The sequence below is a fragment of the Corvus cornix genome, chromosome 2 (assembly GCF_000738735.6).
Source record: "Corvus cornix cornix isolate S_Up_H32 chromosome 2, ASM73873v5, whole genome shotgun sequence".
NCBI lineage: Eukaryota > Metazoa > Chordata > Aves > Passeriformes > Corvidae > Corvus > Corvus cornix.
In genome coordinates, this window is record NC_046333.1 from 15,239,298 (window position 1) to 15,254,653 (window position 15,356).

At 39.1% G+C, this 15,356-nt stretch overlaps 1 protein-coding gene across 1 annotated transcript; it reads right to left on the minus strand.

Moving 5' to 3' along the window:
- Positions 1-1,569: 1,569 nt before the first annotated feature.
- On the minus strand, positions 1,570-13,395 carry LOC104686531 (mitochondrial poly(A) polymerase). The gene is made up of 8 exons (XM_019283220.2): positions 13,226-13,395; positions 12,546-12,779; positions 11,998-12,222; positions 8,016-8,227; positions 5,598-5,824; positions 4,296-4,388; positions 4,124-4,197; positions 1,570-2,457 (listed from the first exon to the last, which is right to left on the minus strand). The coding sequence occupies exons 2-8, from the start codon at positions 12,627-12,629 to the stop codon at positions 2,119-2,121; spliced, it is 1,254 nt and encodes a 417-aa protein (XP_019138765.1). The 5' UTR covers positions 12,630-12,779; positions 13,226-13,395; the 3' UTR covers positions 1,570-2,118.
- Positions 13,396-15,356: the final 1,961 nt, after the last annotated feature.

A 15,356-nucleotide genomic window follows, 5' to 3' on the forward strand; every position in this document is an offset into this window, starting at 1 on the left:
AAATTCATTGTTACTTGTCTACAAGTGTCCTGTATCTATGCGTCAAAATTCATATAAAATCTTTCCTATGTCAGTGAATCACTCTGAATATAATGCAAGTAGGTACATGCTGCCACAGTTCTGCTGCACGCTTCTGTCCTTGGTGACCCATACTCTTATTATTACACTACTACCCATTCGGTTAACCTAAAAAAAAAAAAAAATTCAAAAGTACTTGGGTACTGCCCTAATCTTCAAAAAGCCATGTAGTCTATTCCTGGGTAAACAGCTGAAAATGTACCTCTAGGTCCTGTAAAGATTTTGGTAGCAGCAGGCTCCTTATAGCATCTGTGTCAAGCTTGCCATCAAAGTGTTTGCGTTTGCACCAATAGCAAGTTACAATAAACTTCATACCAGCCTCCAAAAAGAAGTTCTAATATCAGGATTAAGGTAGAAAATTAAGTTTCAAATTCAAGGCTCAATCTTGAAGAAGTTAATATGAGAATTAATTTCAGCAACCAAGATAATGACCATGTGAGTCATTTAAGAAAACATTTATAAATCAGAAACAGACACATGTAAGTATTATTTAAAACTCTGAATAAACTATTATGGAATTGACCTGAAGGTCTAATCCTTTAGTTTGCCAACTACGAGAAAATACTTTTCCTTGCCCAGTCTTTACAAGTACTTGGAAGTATGCATTATTGCCCACAGTATTTCCAATAAATAATATATCAGAGAAAAGAGAAAACACACTTATAAATTGTTCAGATCAAGCCATTAGAAAAATGTCTACACAAGATCGTATACCACTGCAACATTACAGAACCTAAAAGTACTGAAAATAAAACAGTAAAGTAATCACAAAGATTGATGTTGCATTTATATGATTATCTCTGAAGAGAGTAATTTCATTTACAGAATTTCTGTGAATAAAGAAAACACTCTGTGGAACTGCTAACAGTGCTACCATTTAGTCTTGATGCATGAGTGGCTCTCAAACTGGACAAGTGAAATACTCACAAATGTAGAGTTCGATATTTGCCTGCCATTTCCAATTTCCTTCCTTCCCTCCCCTCTCCCCCTTCCTCTGAAAAGACTTTTTTTGTGGCAGACGGAAAGAGCACTCAGTGTTTTAAGTCACTGAAAAGCATTGACTCTGCTGGCCCAACTGATCTGGAAGGGGACAGTCACTGTTCTGCTGAATATCTGAAAACCAAGGCAAGACTGGGAACAGGACTCCAGCATGATACGTGATTCTCTGGATCTCTGCATTGGACAGATCCCTCTGCAGGAATGCTTTGATGTCACCTAGTAGGCAGCAGCTTTGGGGAGAGTGATGAAGCAAGAAGGGCATAAAAGAACCCCTGCCTGAACCTGAAATACAGGTTTAAAGTGAAGCTGAAGGCAAAATAAGAAACAAGTGTGGGTGGGGATCAGTCCTGGGTAGAGAAAACAAAGGAGAGTTGACTAAAGACATTTGAAATCAGGTGGTAGACACAAGAGCAAACCCACTTTTCCAACACAAAACAGTGGCACTATCCTTGGAGAGCTGTGGTGGTGCAATGCTTTAAGAAACTGCACACCTTACTATCTAATTCCATTCTCTTTATTTTGTCTTGGCACTATCTACACGAATGGAAAACAATTGCAAAAAATAGATACATGCACGTCGGTTTTACTGGCTGCCAAAACATGGCCAGATTGGAAACAATGGTTCCAACACATTTATCTTCTTTCAGACTGTGGTTTCATGGAAGGGTGGTTGTTTCTTCAGCTTTTCATTAGCATATCATTTGTATGCTAGCCAAGAGAATTCCCAAAGGCTTTTTCTCATACTGCTCCTGTCAGCCTTTTTTACAGAAGAGTGCCCAACTGAAGGCTACTTCCAAAATGCATCTGTAAAACTTATTTGAATACTCTTCATTCATAAAACAGATGGAAAAGTGAGGAGTAAGGAGGAGAAAAATGTACAGAAAGAAAGCAGACCTGTACAAAAATCATCACTATGAAAAACAGAGATTGCTTGATTCTCCATTCCCCATAATAGAAACATTAAAAGTAATGTTCTTTGGACTGTGTGTTACATTCAATTCCTAAAACAGAATATTAGCTACTGCGTTTCTGTGCTTAAAGTCATTTTCCCACTGCTTTTTGTTGACTGTTTGCATTATTTAACTTTAAAGAGTCCAAGAGGCTTTTGATTGTTTCACTTCCTATTCCTTTCATCCTATTCTTCATCCTGCTGGAATTACTTTTTCCAAATGGTATCAGTAGTGCTGCCAGTCCCCAAGGTTCTTTATTGATCATTTGCTGAGTTTTATCTTCCTTCTGTAAAATCCAGGCACTTTCTCTGGCCATAGCTATAAATTTCTCCAGCTGTGGCTGATTAACATTCTTGCTGATATTAAGGTCTTGTTCAAAGGGATTCCAGATATAAAGCGGAGAGGACTCAGGCTTATTTACTTCCTTTCCCTGCAGAGAGTATAAAGAAAAAGCCGAAGTTGCATATGTGCATTATAGGCAGAGCAAATAACAAATCACTTGAGTTATTACATTAGCATTAAAAGTGTTTTGACCTACTAGAGAACATTTTGCAAAACACCCAGTCATTATTAATCAAGTTAATTTTCCTGTCAACCAGACTGTATGATTCGTGTTCTCTGAATCCTCTCAGTGGTGGTTTTCTTTGCCACATTTAACTTAGATTTCCTTCAAGGTAAACAACACACAACTACAGTTTAACCTTTTTGGCCATTCTCCCATTTGCTTTCCAACAAACCTCAGACCTCACTCACTGCAACCTCCTACTCCTAATCTCCACTTGTGTATGCCGCATCAGTGTGTCATATCAACCTGCACAGTCCAGTTTGATAAAATATTGCAAGCCCTTAAACTGTTCAAACTATTCCTCCCACAGTGCTCAGAGAGCTCACAGTGCTGGTGTAACTGAAAAAGATTGCTGCCTTGGCTGAAATTCCTCCCAGTTTGGTCTGTCTTTTAAGCACAGAGCTATTCAGGTCATAGTCCACTGTTAAGCACCTGGTACAGTACAACACAAATAGCTGACAACTGTGTAGTTTGCTATTTAAATGCACTTCCATCTCAGTGCTGATCAGTGTTTCTTAGCTGACCTGTTCTGTATAGCAGAACCTCTTCAGGCCTTTCCATCACAAGCTCTAGCAGGAATCCACCAGCGATTGCTGGTCCAGGAAGTGTCTATGTACCCGTTACATACTCCTGCCCCAGGGCCAAGAGGACTGTCAGAAAAACAGCAGCAGCACAGATACCTCCCCTGACTAGCTCAGGCTCCAAATGTGTCTTTGCTTGCCTTTTTGAGGTTTAATAGCAAACAGAAGTTCTCCACCTAAATAAATCAGTTTCTAGGATCAACCTACAAAAAGAGCTCTTATGCCAGCGATCCATAATGCCCAAAGAGCAAACAGAACACAACAGAGTGCCCACACAGCAACAGGGCACTGAAACCCCTATTCTGGAAGCAGTCCAGCAGGAACAGGTGTGAGTTATGGTAGTTACATTTTCATGTATTTCTATTGTACTGGCATGCACACACAGATCAACAGGATGACTTAAACATATAAAGCAAAGCAAAGTGATAGCACAGCACTATCTTGCTATGGCATACTTACTGAGCTGCAGTACAGTTACTGTAGGCTGATACAACCTGCAGTAGAAAACCGCAGTGCCAAAAGCATACCCAGAACTCAGCTGTAAGTTTTATTGTAGGCTCCGGTTGGGTCTGGACTCCCAACTTTAAATGCAAAGCCTGTCAGCACACAGGGTTTGTCGCAGACTTTTGCTATGACAGACATCATAACATTGTAATAGCTTTCATCACACAGAAGCAAAATAGCTTTGATTTTTTAAAACTGCCACTTTTATTACAGGGCTTTCCAGTAAAATTACACTGGCTTTGCATCACTTCCTGGTTTCCACCATATCCAAGTAATGACACTGTAAATGTTCTTAATGGTATTGTAAGTTATTGGGCTCCGAGAGGTAAACACTCCTTCACAGAAAGGACTCAGTGTGACAGAAATTGGTGCTTAGCATATGTAGTTTGTCAAATGGCAGACAGAGAGATTCAATTGATAATGATGAGCAATTAAAATCCATTTACCTTTCGAAGATTTATGGAATTCTTCCTGAAATCAAAGTTTCCAAAATATTCAAAAAACTCACCCAACAATACATCTAAGGGAAAGAAAAACAAAAGCCATCAGTAACATTAAGGAAAAGTTTATTTTCAGTACCCTCATAAAAAAAAGAAAACTCATGAAAGATCTACCTACCAAGCGTCTCTGTATTTTTTGTAGGTTTAATCTTCCTTAAATCACTAACAAATGAGCAATCATATCCTCCAATTATATGCTTGTCTTTTTCACCTGAAAGAAAAATTGTGGGCATATTTTGAAGTAATAAACAGTAAAATGCCATTGTACCTAATAAAATTCAGATAACAAACTGAAATCAATGCTACCCATATTACATAAATCAAATACAAGTGAACTTTCAGGTTAAGATTCAATTTAAGTGGTAAAAGATTTAAAAGAAAAAAGTCTATAGATGGACAAAGGAAAAGCATCATGACCAAATGGCACATTTTCAAAATCCTACAGGAACAGGATAAATGGTCGTAATCCTACAGGAATACGAGTAAGATCTTCGTATCTCTGAAAATACTTCTAATAAGTAACAAACAGGGTACCTCTGTATAGAGGGCTGTATTATACACTAAACAGCACAACTCTTCTACATGAAGGTTTCCAAAAAATGAGACTCAGAGTGTTCACTGTTCAGTGTTTCTGAAAAACTTCAGAGGATTAGGAATACTCTTGTAAAATATCAGAACGTGTTTTTTGCATAAAAATTTCTACAGGATTCTGATGGAAATGTTTAAAATTATTTTAAAGCAACTGAACACAGGCCTTTTTCTCCACTGAAAGCACTCAAAGCTTCCAAGGAAGCACGTCAATAAGCAGAAGACATCAGTGAAGAATCAAGAACTTGAGATGTCATTCTCTATGCTTTCATACAATTCACTGAAGATAACACACCCAGAATGCTGTGTATGAAACTGCCAGAACAGCTTGTTTGTGAAGATATAAGAATTATTTGCAAATGGCCTGAACAGTCTCAAGGATATTATAAACTGGGAGAAGAAAATACAGCCTTTCTTTTAAGCATTTGGTATCTATAAAACAATACACATCCTATCAGTCTGCACAAAATCCTTAACTCCAGAAACGTTCAAGACCCTGCAGGTCTTCTAAAAAACAAACAAACAAAAAAATTCAGCACAGGACCATTGAACAAGTCAATTACTTTTAATTATCTAAGGCACAGAATAAGTCTAACCCCTTTAAATTGAATTAGTATTGTATTGAAAAGGGATTTATTTTGCCTTTAAAGATGCATTATTTTCACTAAAAAATACATCTAAAACTTGTGTATTCCCTCGAACTTAACGCACACATAATAATCATTAGTATTTGAGAGCATAAAGAAATTGCTTGCATTTATTTACCACTTTAGAGAAAACAAATATGCAATAAACAATAAACTGCAATAAACACAGAAACGGCTGTGCTTACCTGCCAGTTCTTTAAGTTGGTCTAGTGTTGGAATGATAGGTGGAGATCTCTTTTGCAGAAAAAACATGACCATCATGGTCAGGGAGAAGTTTGTAATCCAGGTACCAGGAGCACTGTTTGTAAGTCCATGAACACGGGCCCAACATCGTACAGTGAACACTAATGCTCGTACACGGGAATCAAGACAGCCATAGATATACAAGAGTTCTGAACTTCTTATTGCAATGCTGAAGAAGAAATGAGAAGACATGTAAATGATGAGAGAATTATGAAGTATCAGATGCAGTGTTCATTGCTTATTATAAGAGAAGAGGACCTCCATAAAAAAAAAAAAAAAAACAACTTTGACACATTTTAAAAAATAGAAGAGAATCATAGAATAGTAGAATGGTTTGTGTTGGAATGCTTGGAGTTGTCCAGGATTAAATACCTGGTAGTTTTCCATAGCAAGAAAGATACAGTTTTGGGTAAATAATAATACTGCATTTGCACTATTTCCTGTTTCCTTGTTCCACATCACAGTGGGAGGAAAAAAACCTCAAAATAAAAAAACACCATCAAGTACTGTGGAGTCAAACTATGCAGAACCGAGGCGAAAAAACATAATTTAGCCACAATTGCCTTTGAGGTACATTAGATAATATCTCTATCCTAGTATAAAATAAAATATAGCTAGAACTTCTTTTACAGCTTTTATATAAAAAGTAATAAAATGCTGCACTGAAAAATAACCTAAGTGCAGAGACACAATGAAATCTGCAAAACAAGTCAGTTTGGTAATTTTCAAATGATTACTGCTTAGTCAAGCCAAAAAAACAACTAATCTCGAAGGATAAAGGTTTTCAGATGGATCAGTTTTTGATCTCCTTCATCACACTGTTATACAACCATTCATATATTGTACAAATGGGAGGGCAAGAAAAAGCAGGAAAAAAAAGAAAATACAGTATGAGAGTAAAACTTTGGTTCAATTTTAGCCTGAAGTGCTAAAAATTGTTCTAAAAATTCAGCATAGCCTTTTGGAGACATTTACTAGGTCAAAATTTTGTAACATCTGGGCTTCTAAAATTTCAGCTGTGAGGTGCTTTATGGTGTCCAGAGAGGTTTGTTTCTAGTAAAAATGATAACAAGACAAGAAATGCAGTCCTTACCAGCCAAACCATCAGCAGTGAATTACAAGGAACCTTGTACAGAACTACATGCTGACTTTCACTGTGGCTGCATACAGAGAAGTAATTTCATTGCAAGAAACTTGTTCAATACTGCCTTAACAACTCCTGCATATTCTGAAACAGAACTTTGGGTAATTCAGAAAACTTAGTATATCTCATCTGATCATATCTAATGTAGACAAATCACAAAACTGCACTGAAACTGGTATCACAGAACCACAAAATATTCTGAATTGGAAGGGGCCCACAAGGATCATGAAAGTCCAATTCCTGCCAGGGCAGCCCCAAGAGTCACACCCTTTGCCTGAGAGCATCATCCAAAAGCTTCTTGAACTCTGTCAGGCTGGTGCTGTGATTGCTTCCCTGGAGAGCTTGTTACAGGGCTCGACCACCCTGTGGGTGATGAACCTTTTCCTAATATCCAACCTAAACCTCCCCTGACACAACTTCAGCCCATTCCCTTGGCTCCTGTCACTGGTATCCTGAAGAATAATCACACATATGTTTATATTCCCAAACAACAATGAAAAGGGTGAGTAACTCATTTTCGGCTGCATACACTTATGCCAGGGTTGTTCACCGGAGTGAGGGGGGTATTTCTAACTAAAACACGCGATAGCACCAGCACAAGGGACAGCACAGCCGCTTCCGTGCTCGGCGGTCACCGAGGAGCCCTGAGGGGCATTTCTGGGCAGCCGGCGCCCCCTAGCGGCCACTGCTGCGAGCGGCCCCGCACGGCGGGAGCACCGCAGGCTCCCGCCCCTTCCCGACGCCGGGAATTCACTAGGCATCCAAGGGATCTTCCCAGCAAACAGGTGTATGCCGGCCCTTAAGAAGAAGGAAAGGACACCAAAATAACTAGAAGCCAAAGCACTAAAAATTAACATTCTGGAACTGCTTAATCTGAAAAGCAATCAAGAAAGGCTGTGCATATGCCAAAGGGAAGTAATGACTAATGAACACTGCCTGCCCTCTTTCCAGTTATATAATCCAACCTTATTCCATAGACTGGTTTTTGAGTCTTCAGCTTCAGCTAGCAACTATTTCTGATGCTGAAGAAAGATAACGTAAGGACATCAAATTCTAAGCCCTAGAAGTCAAAAAAATAGCCTTTTTACTTTCAGAGCCAACATTCACATTTGTTAAGAACATGGAAAGGAAAAGACTAAACGCTTGGTATTACCGGTTTTCAGAACATTTTAAGTAGATCAGAATTCTCTGCAAACTTTTTAAAGCCAGGTCTCACCTGTTGCTCACTGACAGATCACACTGGAATCCTGTCGGCTGATGGGAAAATTTCACCAGAGGGCAGCGGGCATTGAGTATCTTCTGTACATTCACACACCCAGGACCAAAATTATCAAGGCAGTCACCAATGACAGAAAGAATCCTCTGAGTTGCTAATCTTTCTGATGGTAATCTTTTCATCTGATACTCCATTTCAAAGGGACCTTTTTTCTAACACAGAATTTCAAAAGCAAGCTGTTAGCTCTCAAGCAAAAGAGACATCTAAAAATACTTCTGAAATACCACAGCAACTTGCAAAGGAGTTTGTACAACTAGAACCGAAAGACAAGAATTATTCAAAGCAGTCCACCAAACTTAAAATTCGTAAAAACATATTGCTCTCTCTTTCAGATTCTTTTTTGGTGACTCAATTTTTCCAGGTTAACAGTGATCAACTTACTATAAAGCTACATGTTCAAACAGAAGTACAATAGTACTACATATCACTACTGGCTAAAAAAGTAATTCTGGAATTACCAGGAGAGCATAAATGCTCTGACTGCAAAAGAGGAGCATACAATTACAGAGGGACAATACAACCAAACTACCACTAATTTCAAACTATTAGTAATTCCATTTCAAATCCTCAAAAAACAATGCATTATTAGTAAATCAAGCAGCAGTGTAAAGAAAAATGTCTTTTTCATTTAAAAAAGTAAAAAAAAATTAGCATGCAAATTACTTAATCCTTCAAAATTAAGATTTTCTGTAAGACTTTAAAATAATCAATTCATGTCATATATAGTTTCCCTGAAAGACAAAAACATTGTGAAGATATATTCTAACATCACAAATCAACTTCTCTGTAGGTCTTCATATTTTGATTTGTTATATTTGTAGTTTTTACCTCAGTAACATACCTGTGAAATCTCTGTTTTCTTTATAGTCTGTGTTTTTAAGACATCAGCTAATTTTGCTTGCTAATCCAATACTTGACACTGACTTATCCTCCCCCTTGGAACATGTCATGTGTGAATGCATACTACATAAGCAAAATCACAGTGATCTAACTAGTAACTGAGACACAGAGTACGTTACCTTTGTTGTCCACAAATTAGTGATCTCACGGACAGGTGAAACAATTCCAAACTTACGGACCTTGCAACATTTCCCATAAAGACACTTCAGGTGCTGAACTTCTGAGTCTCCCTGGCAATCACCGAGGTGACTGCTCCTGCTGCCCTCCTGCCAATGGCTCTCCAGTCAGCATCACGTGGTGGAACATGCCAGGACAGCGGTCCCTAATCCCATCTGGCTGTGTAGCTGCATGCTGCAATAGGGCTGGCTCTAAGTGAAAGGAGCCTGTGACTATCAACATCGAGGTAGTTAACAGGAAAGATAAAGATGGGGACTCAGCTGACCTGTGGTGGGCTGGTGTTGATATTTATATTTGTGACAAAAACCACAATGAGCCTTTCCAGACAGTACCTAACTATCTTTCAAAAAGTGAATGAAGACTTTTTTATAGCGATAAAGTAGATATTCTTAGTAATTAATAGAACCTTCATATATAGCTTTGGTCCTAGCTAGGGGGTATGAAGTACTGATACACTTGCCCAAACCCTGTGGTTCTTCTGTTCTCGCCACGTCGCCCAAAACAGCAAGTACAGGTAAACTATTACTTTTGGGAAAACTGATACAGTAACCAAGAAGCATAACTTCTTGGTTTTAACAAAAACTACTACTCTAAAAATATCACAGAGCCCTGTTTTGAGTCACTCACTAATCTCCCAAACTGCCATGGGTTAAAAATGCCCTATCTGTGGTCTAGCACTGTACTGATAAACCATTCTTGGTAAAGAATGTTCCCACTTTTGCTTCTTTTTAAAATTTACAATTAGTAAATTTTAAATTAGTAAATTAGTAAATTTATTAGTTTGCCATAAGGCTCAAGAATAGTAATTTCATGTAAATAGGTGCTGAAATGCCTGATCCTCCTCCATTGTTGGCACCTTCTGAAAGGCTACACAAGTGAAGAAATCAGAAGATACCTTCTCCGCTGCTGCTAAATCACCTTGTAACTAAGGCTACCTCCCCTTTTTCTCCCCCATAGTAATAAGTCTCTCAACCATCCACAGGTAATCACAGCTGCTAGCAAACTCATTCATCATCAAATACTCTACATTTCACAACAGAACTTCTATCTCCACAAAGGATACATATTAAAGAAAACAACTAGTTAACAAACATGATTTGAAAATAGACATTTTATACTTGAAAGGTATTCCTTCAAAATTTAAGAGGCAACTTTACTGTTTAAATGTAAAGTGCTCCTAGATTTTAACACTTCATACACATGATGATCCTTCTCTTCAGCTGACATATTTGCTTTCATTGTGTTTTATCACTGCAGTAATACTAAAAACTATATATTTGAAGGATTATTTCTTTAAAATAACTTACATGGCAATATACAAGTCGTACAGAAAAGCTGAGAGAATTTTCCATCTTCAAAAGCTTGCCCATTGTCTTTTAAGGAAAACAGAGCTCGTTTTTCCCAAACTGTCTGTCACCACACAAATAATAAGAGAAGTTTTCACAACATGAGAATCACTTACTTGATTATTCATTCAGAATCTGTGAAGAATCCCAACTTCTCCATTGGGCATTTCTGACCCAATTCACCCTTTTTCTTATCCTGATTCTCATTATCTCTCTCTCCTACTTCATTCTCCAATCTCCAATACTTACACCATTCACAGTCAAAAACCAGCAGCAAGACCTAAGATCCTTCCAAAAATGCCTGGTCTAGTCTTTTCCTATTCTCTATGCCTACATGCACAAGGCCCAAGACAGAACATACTCTAAATAACCATTACAATTTGAAGGTGCTCAAATACTAAGTGACTAAACTAAACATGTGAACTCAGATACATAGCGCAAGTTTCCAAATCACACTATGGGTAAAGATAGATTCAGATGAAATTTAGTATGTGCACTGAAAAAGGCAACACTGCTGACTGCGTATTGCTTACTGGAGGTCTTGTAACCCTGGGCTTCTCAAGGTACTGGTGTAAATTCTGTGCTTTGGTCAACAAATTCAAGACTCTATGCATGCTTAGTAATCTCTGCTTGTCTTGATGCTTACTGTTGTATTATCAATGAGGCATTTGAATAACTATGAGGTACCTTATGTAAAGTCTGACAACTGAAAGCATCTGCATTATTGATTTGGCTCAGCTCCTGTTTGCTCCTGGGCCCTGGTCCCCAAAACATCTACAGTTCACATATAAAAGCTCACACTCAAGCTCCTTTCAAGAAGTAAGCCAACTAGTTCCCCTCACAATGAAAATCAGGTGCTGTTAACACAGAAATTTTCTCTGGACTGTGTGGCACCTGTAAGTATTCACCATTACTATCCCACATCCTGAGCTTTCACACCTCCACACACTCAATGTGTGTGTATACATACAGATACACCCCAGTACATAATCCAGTAACTTTCCCGGAGCATAAAGTCATCTCTTCAAGGTAAGGAAAAAAACCTGACAACCCTCCCAAAGCGCAGATGTGCACACATGCACAACTTACTTTGCTTTAGGACATGGAGGAGCCTAAAAAACAAAGTCAAGCTTCAACAGAGCATGGCTGAAGCACAGAAGCTACAGAGAAGAAAACACAACAGTAGAATTGGAAGGTCTGACTCTGCTGAAACAATTTGGAGGATGAGGGTTTTCTTCATAGTGAAATTCACCCTAATAGTACAAAATTTACTTAAACACCAAATCATTTTCTTCCTATTGCAAAAAAGATCTCTTCCGTGTCACATTCAGCTTTTGAAAGTCTTCAAATCCAAACATTCAAATAAACTTGTTCACACTCTATAGTATGAACCCATGTAAAATCTAAATAAAATCAAACTGATTCCTGTGTGTGAAACAGCAAATGAACTGCTCTGTTGAAGAAATCCAACAAACTGAAGATGCACAGCACAATCTTACCATTTTTGTAGCATGCTTTCCTGTATCATGGAAGTCCAAAAACATGTCCACATCAGATCCCAGTTTGCCAAATGTGTTGACTGAAGAGCCAAATGGCTTTACTGTGCTGTCTGGGAAATATGCACGTGCAAAATCCCGAACCAAAGAACAGGCCAGAAATCGGAGCTTGATGTTTTCTTCTGTAAGCTGATACTCATTCAGTAGAACATACATCTGACTGCTTATCTAGTTCAGAAAATAAGCACTGTAAAGATACAATGACCCATGTTCTATCTATTAACATATATTTTCATCTATTTAATATCAATGCAATTAGGTTATTTTATAAATTTCAAAAAGTTTCTTTCATACAGAGAAATTATTTTCACAATTAAAATTAATAATTTCATTTATATATTTCAATATAGGAGAACCATTCCCACAAAATTCTAATACATTACTTTTAAAAATAAAAATAAATTCCTTTATAAGTTTCACATGACCCCTTGCAAATCTGAAATGAACATGGTTCATTTTTAATTAAGATACATCTACAAACCTCTACTTACACTGTCTGCAAGACAAAGCTTTTGAATAAGGTCTTTCACTGGAATGTGACACTGAGGAGAGAGGTGAAGTGGTGTCTCTTCCATGCGTTGACTCACTGGGTTTTTCAATGTGAAAGTAAAAAGTCTTGATTTAAATGGGACAACATGATGCTCTGAAACATCTGGGATTCCAACAGCATCCTGTAACGAGGCTATACTGCTCTTTTCTGAAAACTCTATTAAAGCACTGATGCCCTAAGATATTAAGAATGGAAATACAGGGTTAGATAAATGCATATAACACATATAGGTTAAAAGTATTTAAGATGTACTATTCTTAGCAGTAAGCACTAAATGTAAAAGTTCTGAAATATATTAATCTTCACAATTTAAATACTCAAGAAACACATAAAAAAGGAGCTATCTGTTAGAAAAATGAACGGTGCTACGTAAAATTTCAAAGATTTAGTGCAAAACAGGTTGCTGGCTATTCCTCAGAGGTGTTGCTTAGCTGATTTACAAATAAAAATCAACTGCTCAACAACTTGTGAACATTACCACAGATAAAAACTGATCCAATACGCTAATTGTAAGAATTGTATATAATTTGCTTAACTTATGTATGAAGCCTTAACCAAATTTTCATTCTAGTATTTCTTTTTATCTAAGTCTAGATTTTAGCTTACTTTGTAATTACTTACACGATTTTCAAAAAAGAAATGACTCTTAACATTTCCATGACTGGATAAGTACTGCAATAATTTTTTTTCATTAAGTTTTGATGGGCACTTAATTAAAACAGTCCGTTCAGCTTGATCCAGCCGTTCTGTTTGCACTTCAGCAAATGTCTTCTTTCTGGTACTGACTTCAGCATCTGTGAGAAGAAACAAGCATCAAAGCTTTTCTACATAAACAGAAAGATATATAGCTGGTTTTAGTACACTTCCTCTGGATCTTTGTCCCAACTGAACAAAGGTTTGTCCTGGCTCTCCAAGATCATGACAGCAAAAATGAAAAGAATGAAGAACAAATGAAAGACAATGAAAATTGAATGAAAGAAAGAAATATAAGTGTACTTCTCTCACAAATGCATACATTTGTAATAACAAGGAGTAGGAAAGGTAGGAAGAAAACAATACTGACTCCCCTTGATGCACAGGAAGCTTCATAACACAAGGAATCTTTGTTCTTTAATTTGCTGTTCACCATCAAAGAACAGCACACACAAGAGTCTGGAAATGCCAGCTAGGCTGTGAGGCAGATCTAGACCTTTGGCAAGCTTCACTGAAATGATAATCTCTCTTCACCACCACAAAACCAGCACTTCAGAACAATTCAACACTTGCTATTTTTACAACTCAGCACTTTCCTTTACAGTAAACTCCTACTCAAAATTTTCACTTAATAATACACTTTCATCTACTCCAGTACAATAAACCCACAGACCAGTCATGTCTCATCACACTACTGGCAATCTGTATTCCTGCTGACAGCCTCCAGAATTCACATGGAATCAAGACATGCTGAAGATCCAGAAACATGGAACTTTTTTTCTTCACTGCATACAAGCAAATGGGCCATCTCCCAAATCTGAAATCATGATCACTGCCCTGCATACCTTTCAAACTAATCCACTGACCACATCACATCAGCAGAGCCTGAAGCTGTTAACTGTTAATACTTCCCTTTTGTCATTCGAATTGGGATGCTGGGGAGCACTTCCCAGCAGCTACTATCTGCCACAGGAAGATTCAATAGAGAGGTCTTTATTCTATGTTTTTGTGGTTTTGGTTTTGAAGAATGCATGGCATATTGTGGCCTCAAAAAAACCTGTAAGTATCATTACGTAATTGTTAGTATTACTTGATAGTAGTTGTTTTTTAAAACTCCTTTATTTTACAAGTTAACTGAGGTGTCACAGAGGCTTGTAAATAATGAGCACAGTATCTCTTTCAACAGCTCAGTTTTATACAGCATTTTTCATCAGAAAAACTAAGGAAGCACTTTATGAAGATGATAAAGATAACAGTTTCCATAGCAACAGAGAAGGATGAAGTAACCAAGATGCAGAAAAGACAAGTCCCATGGATGGGTGATATGAACAGGAAGTATCTGCTTTGGGCCAGAACGGCTGTAATTTTTGCCTGATTTACTACCTGTACATGCTTAGTCACTACAGACATGATGTGATCTGACAACTCCTGGCTCTGCTGTCCTCCGCACAGTCTGAGCATGGCACTGATGCACAGCAGCAATGGACACCCCTCACTAGTTCTCGGTTTGTGGTAAAGACACAGCGGCAGTCTCACGTTTCCTGTGCCTTTTTGAGGGCGTCTCTCGGGACAAGCCCCGTCACTTGATTTACCTCTAGCTGGTACCTACGTTTAACAAACCGAGTCCCGCGCACTGACAGCGGACTCTGGCCTCCTGGGCTGCAGCCCGGGAAGGCACAAGCCGAACCCACTGCCCGGCCGAGCTGCCCGGGCCCTGCGGGGCTCCTCACGCCCAGGACGCGAGCATTGCCCCGGCGCCTCCGGTGGGGCCGAGCGGGACAGGCGGCCGCTCCCTCCCCACGTCGCCGGCACAGCCCACTGTGCGGCACCGAGGCTCGCGGTGAATGCAGCGCGGCCCGGCGACCCGTCCCTACCTTCCCCCGGCTCCTCGGTAGCCGGCTGCGCGGCGGCGGCGCCGGAGCGGCCGAGCCGGGCGTGCCCGCGGGCGGCGGGGCCGGGGAGGCGCAGGCGGCCCCGCAGCAGCAGCAGCGCCGGCCCTCCCGCGCGGAGCGCCATGGCCGGCAGGGCCGCGCCGTCTGTGCGCAGGCGCCGCGTTCCA

Coding starts and splice junctions, on each gene's coding strand:
- LOC104686531 (XM_019283220.2), bottom strand. CDS start 12,629: ATGGAAGAGACACCACTTCACCTCTCTCCTCAGTGTCACATTCCAGTG. Junction 4,389..5,597: donor CCAACTTAAAGAACTGGCAG/GTAAGCACAGCC, acceptor TTTTTCTTTCAG/GTGAAAAAGACAAGCATATA. Junction 2,458..4,123: donor ATTCCATAAATCTTCGAAAG/GTAAATGGATTT, acceptor TACTCTCTGCAG/GGAAAGGAAGTAAATAAGCC.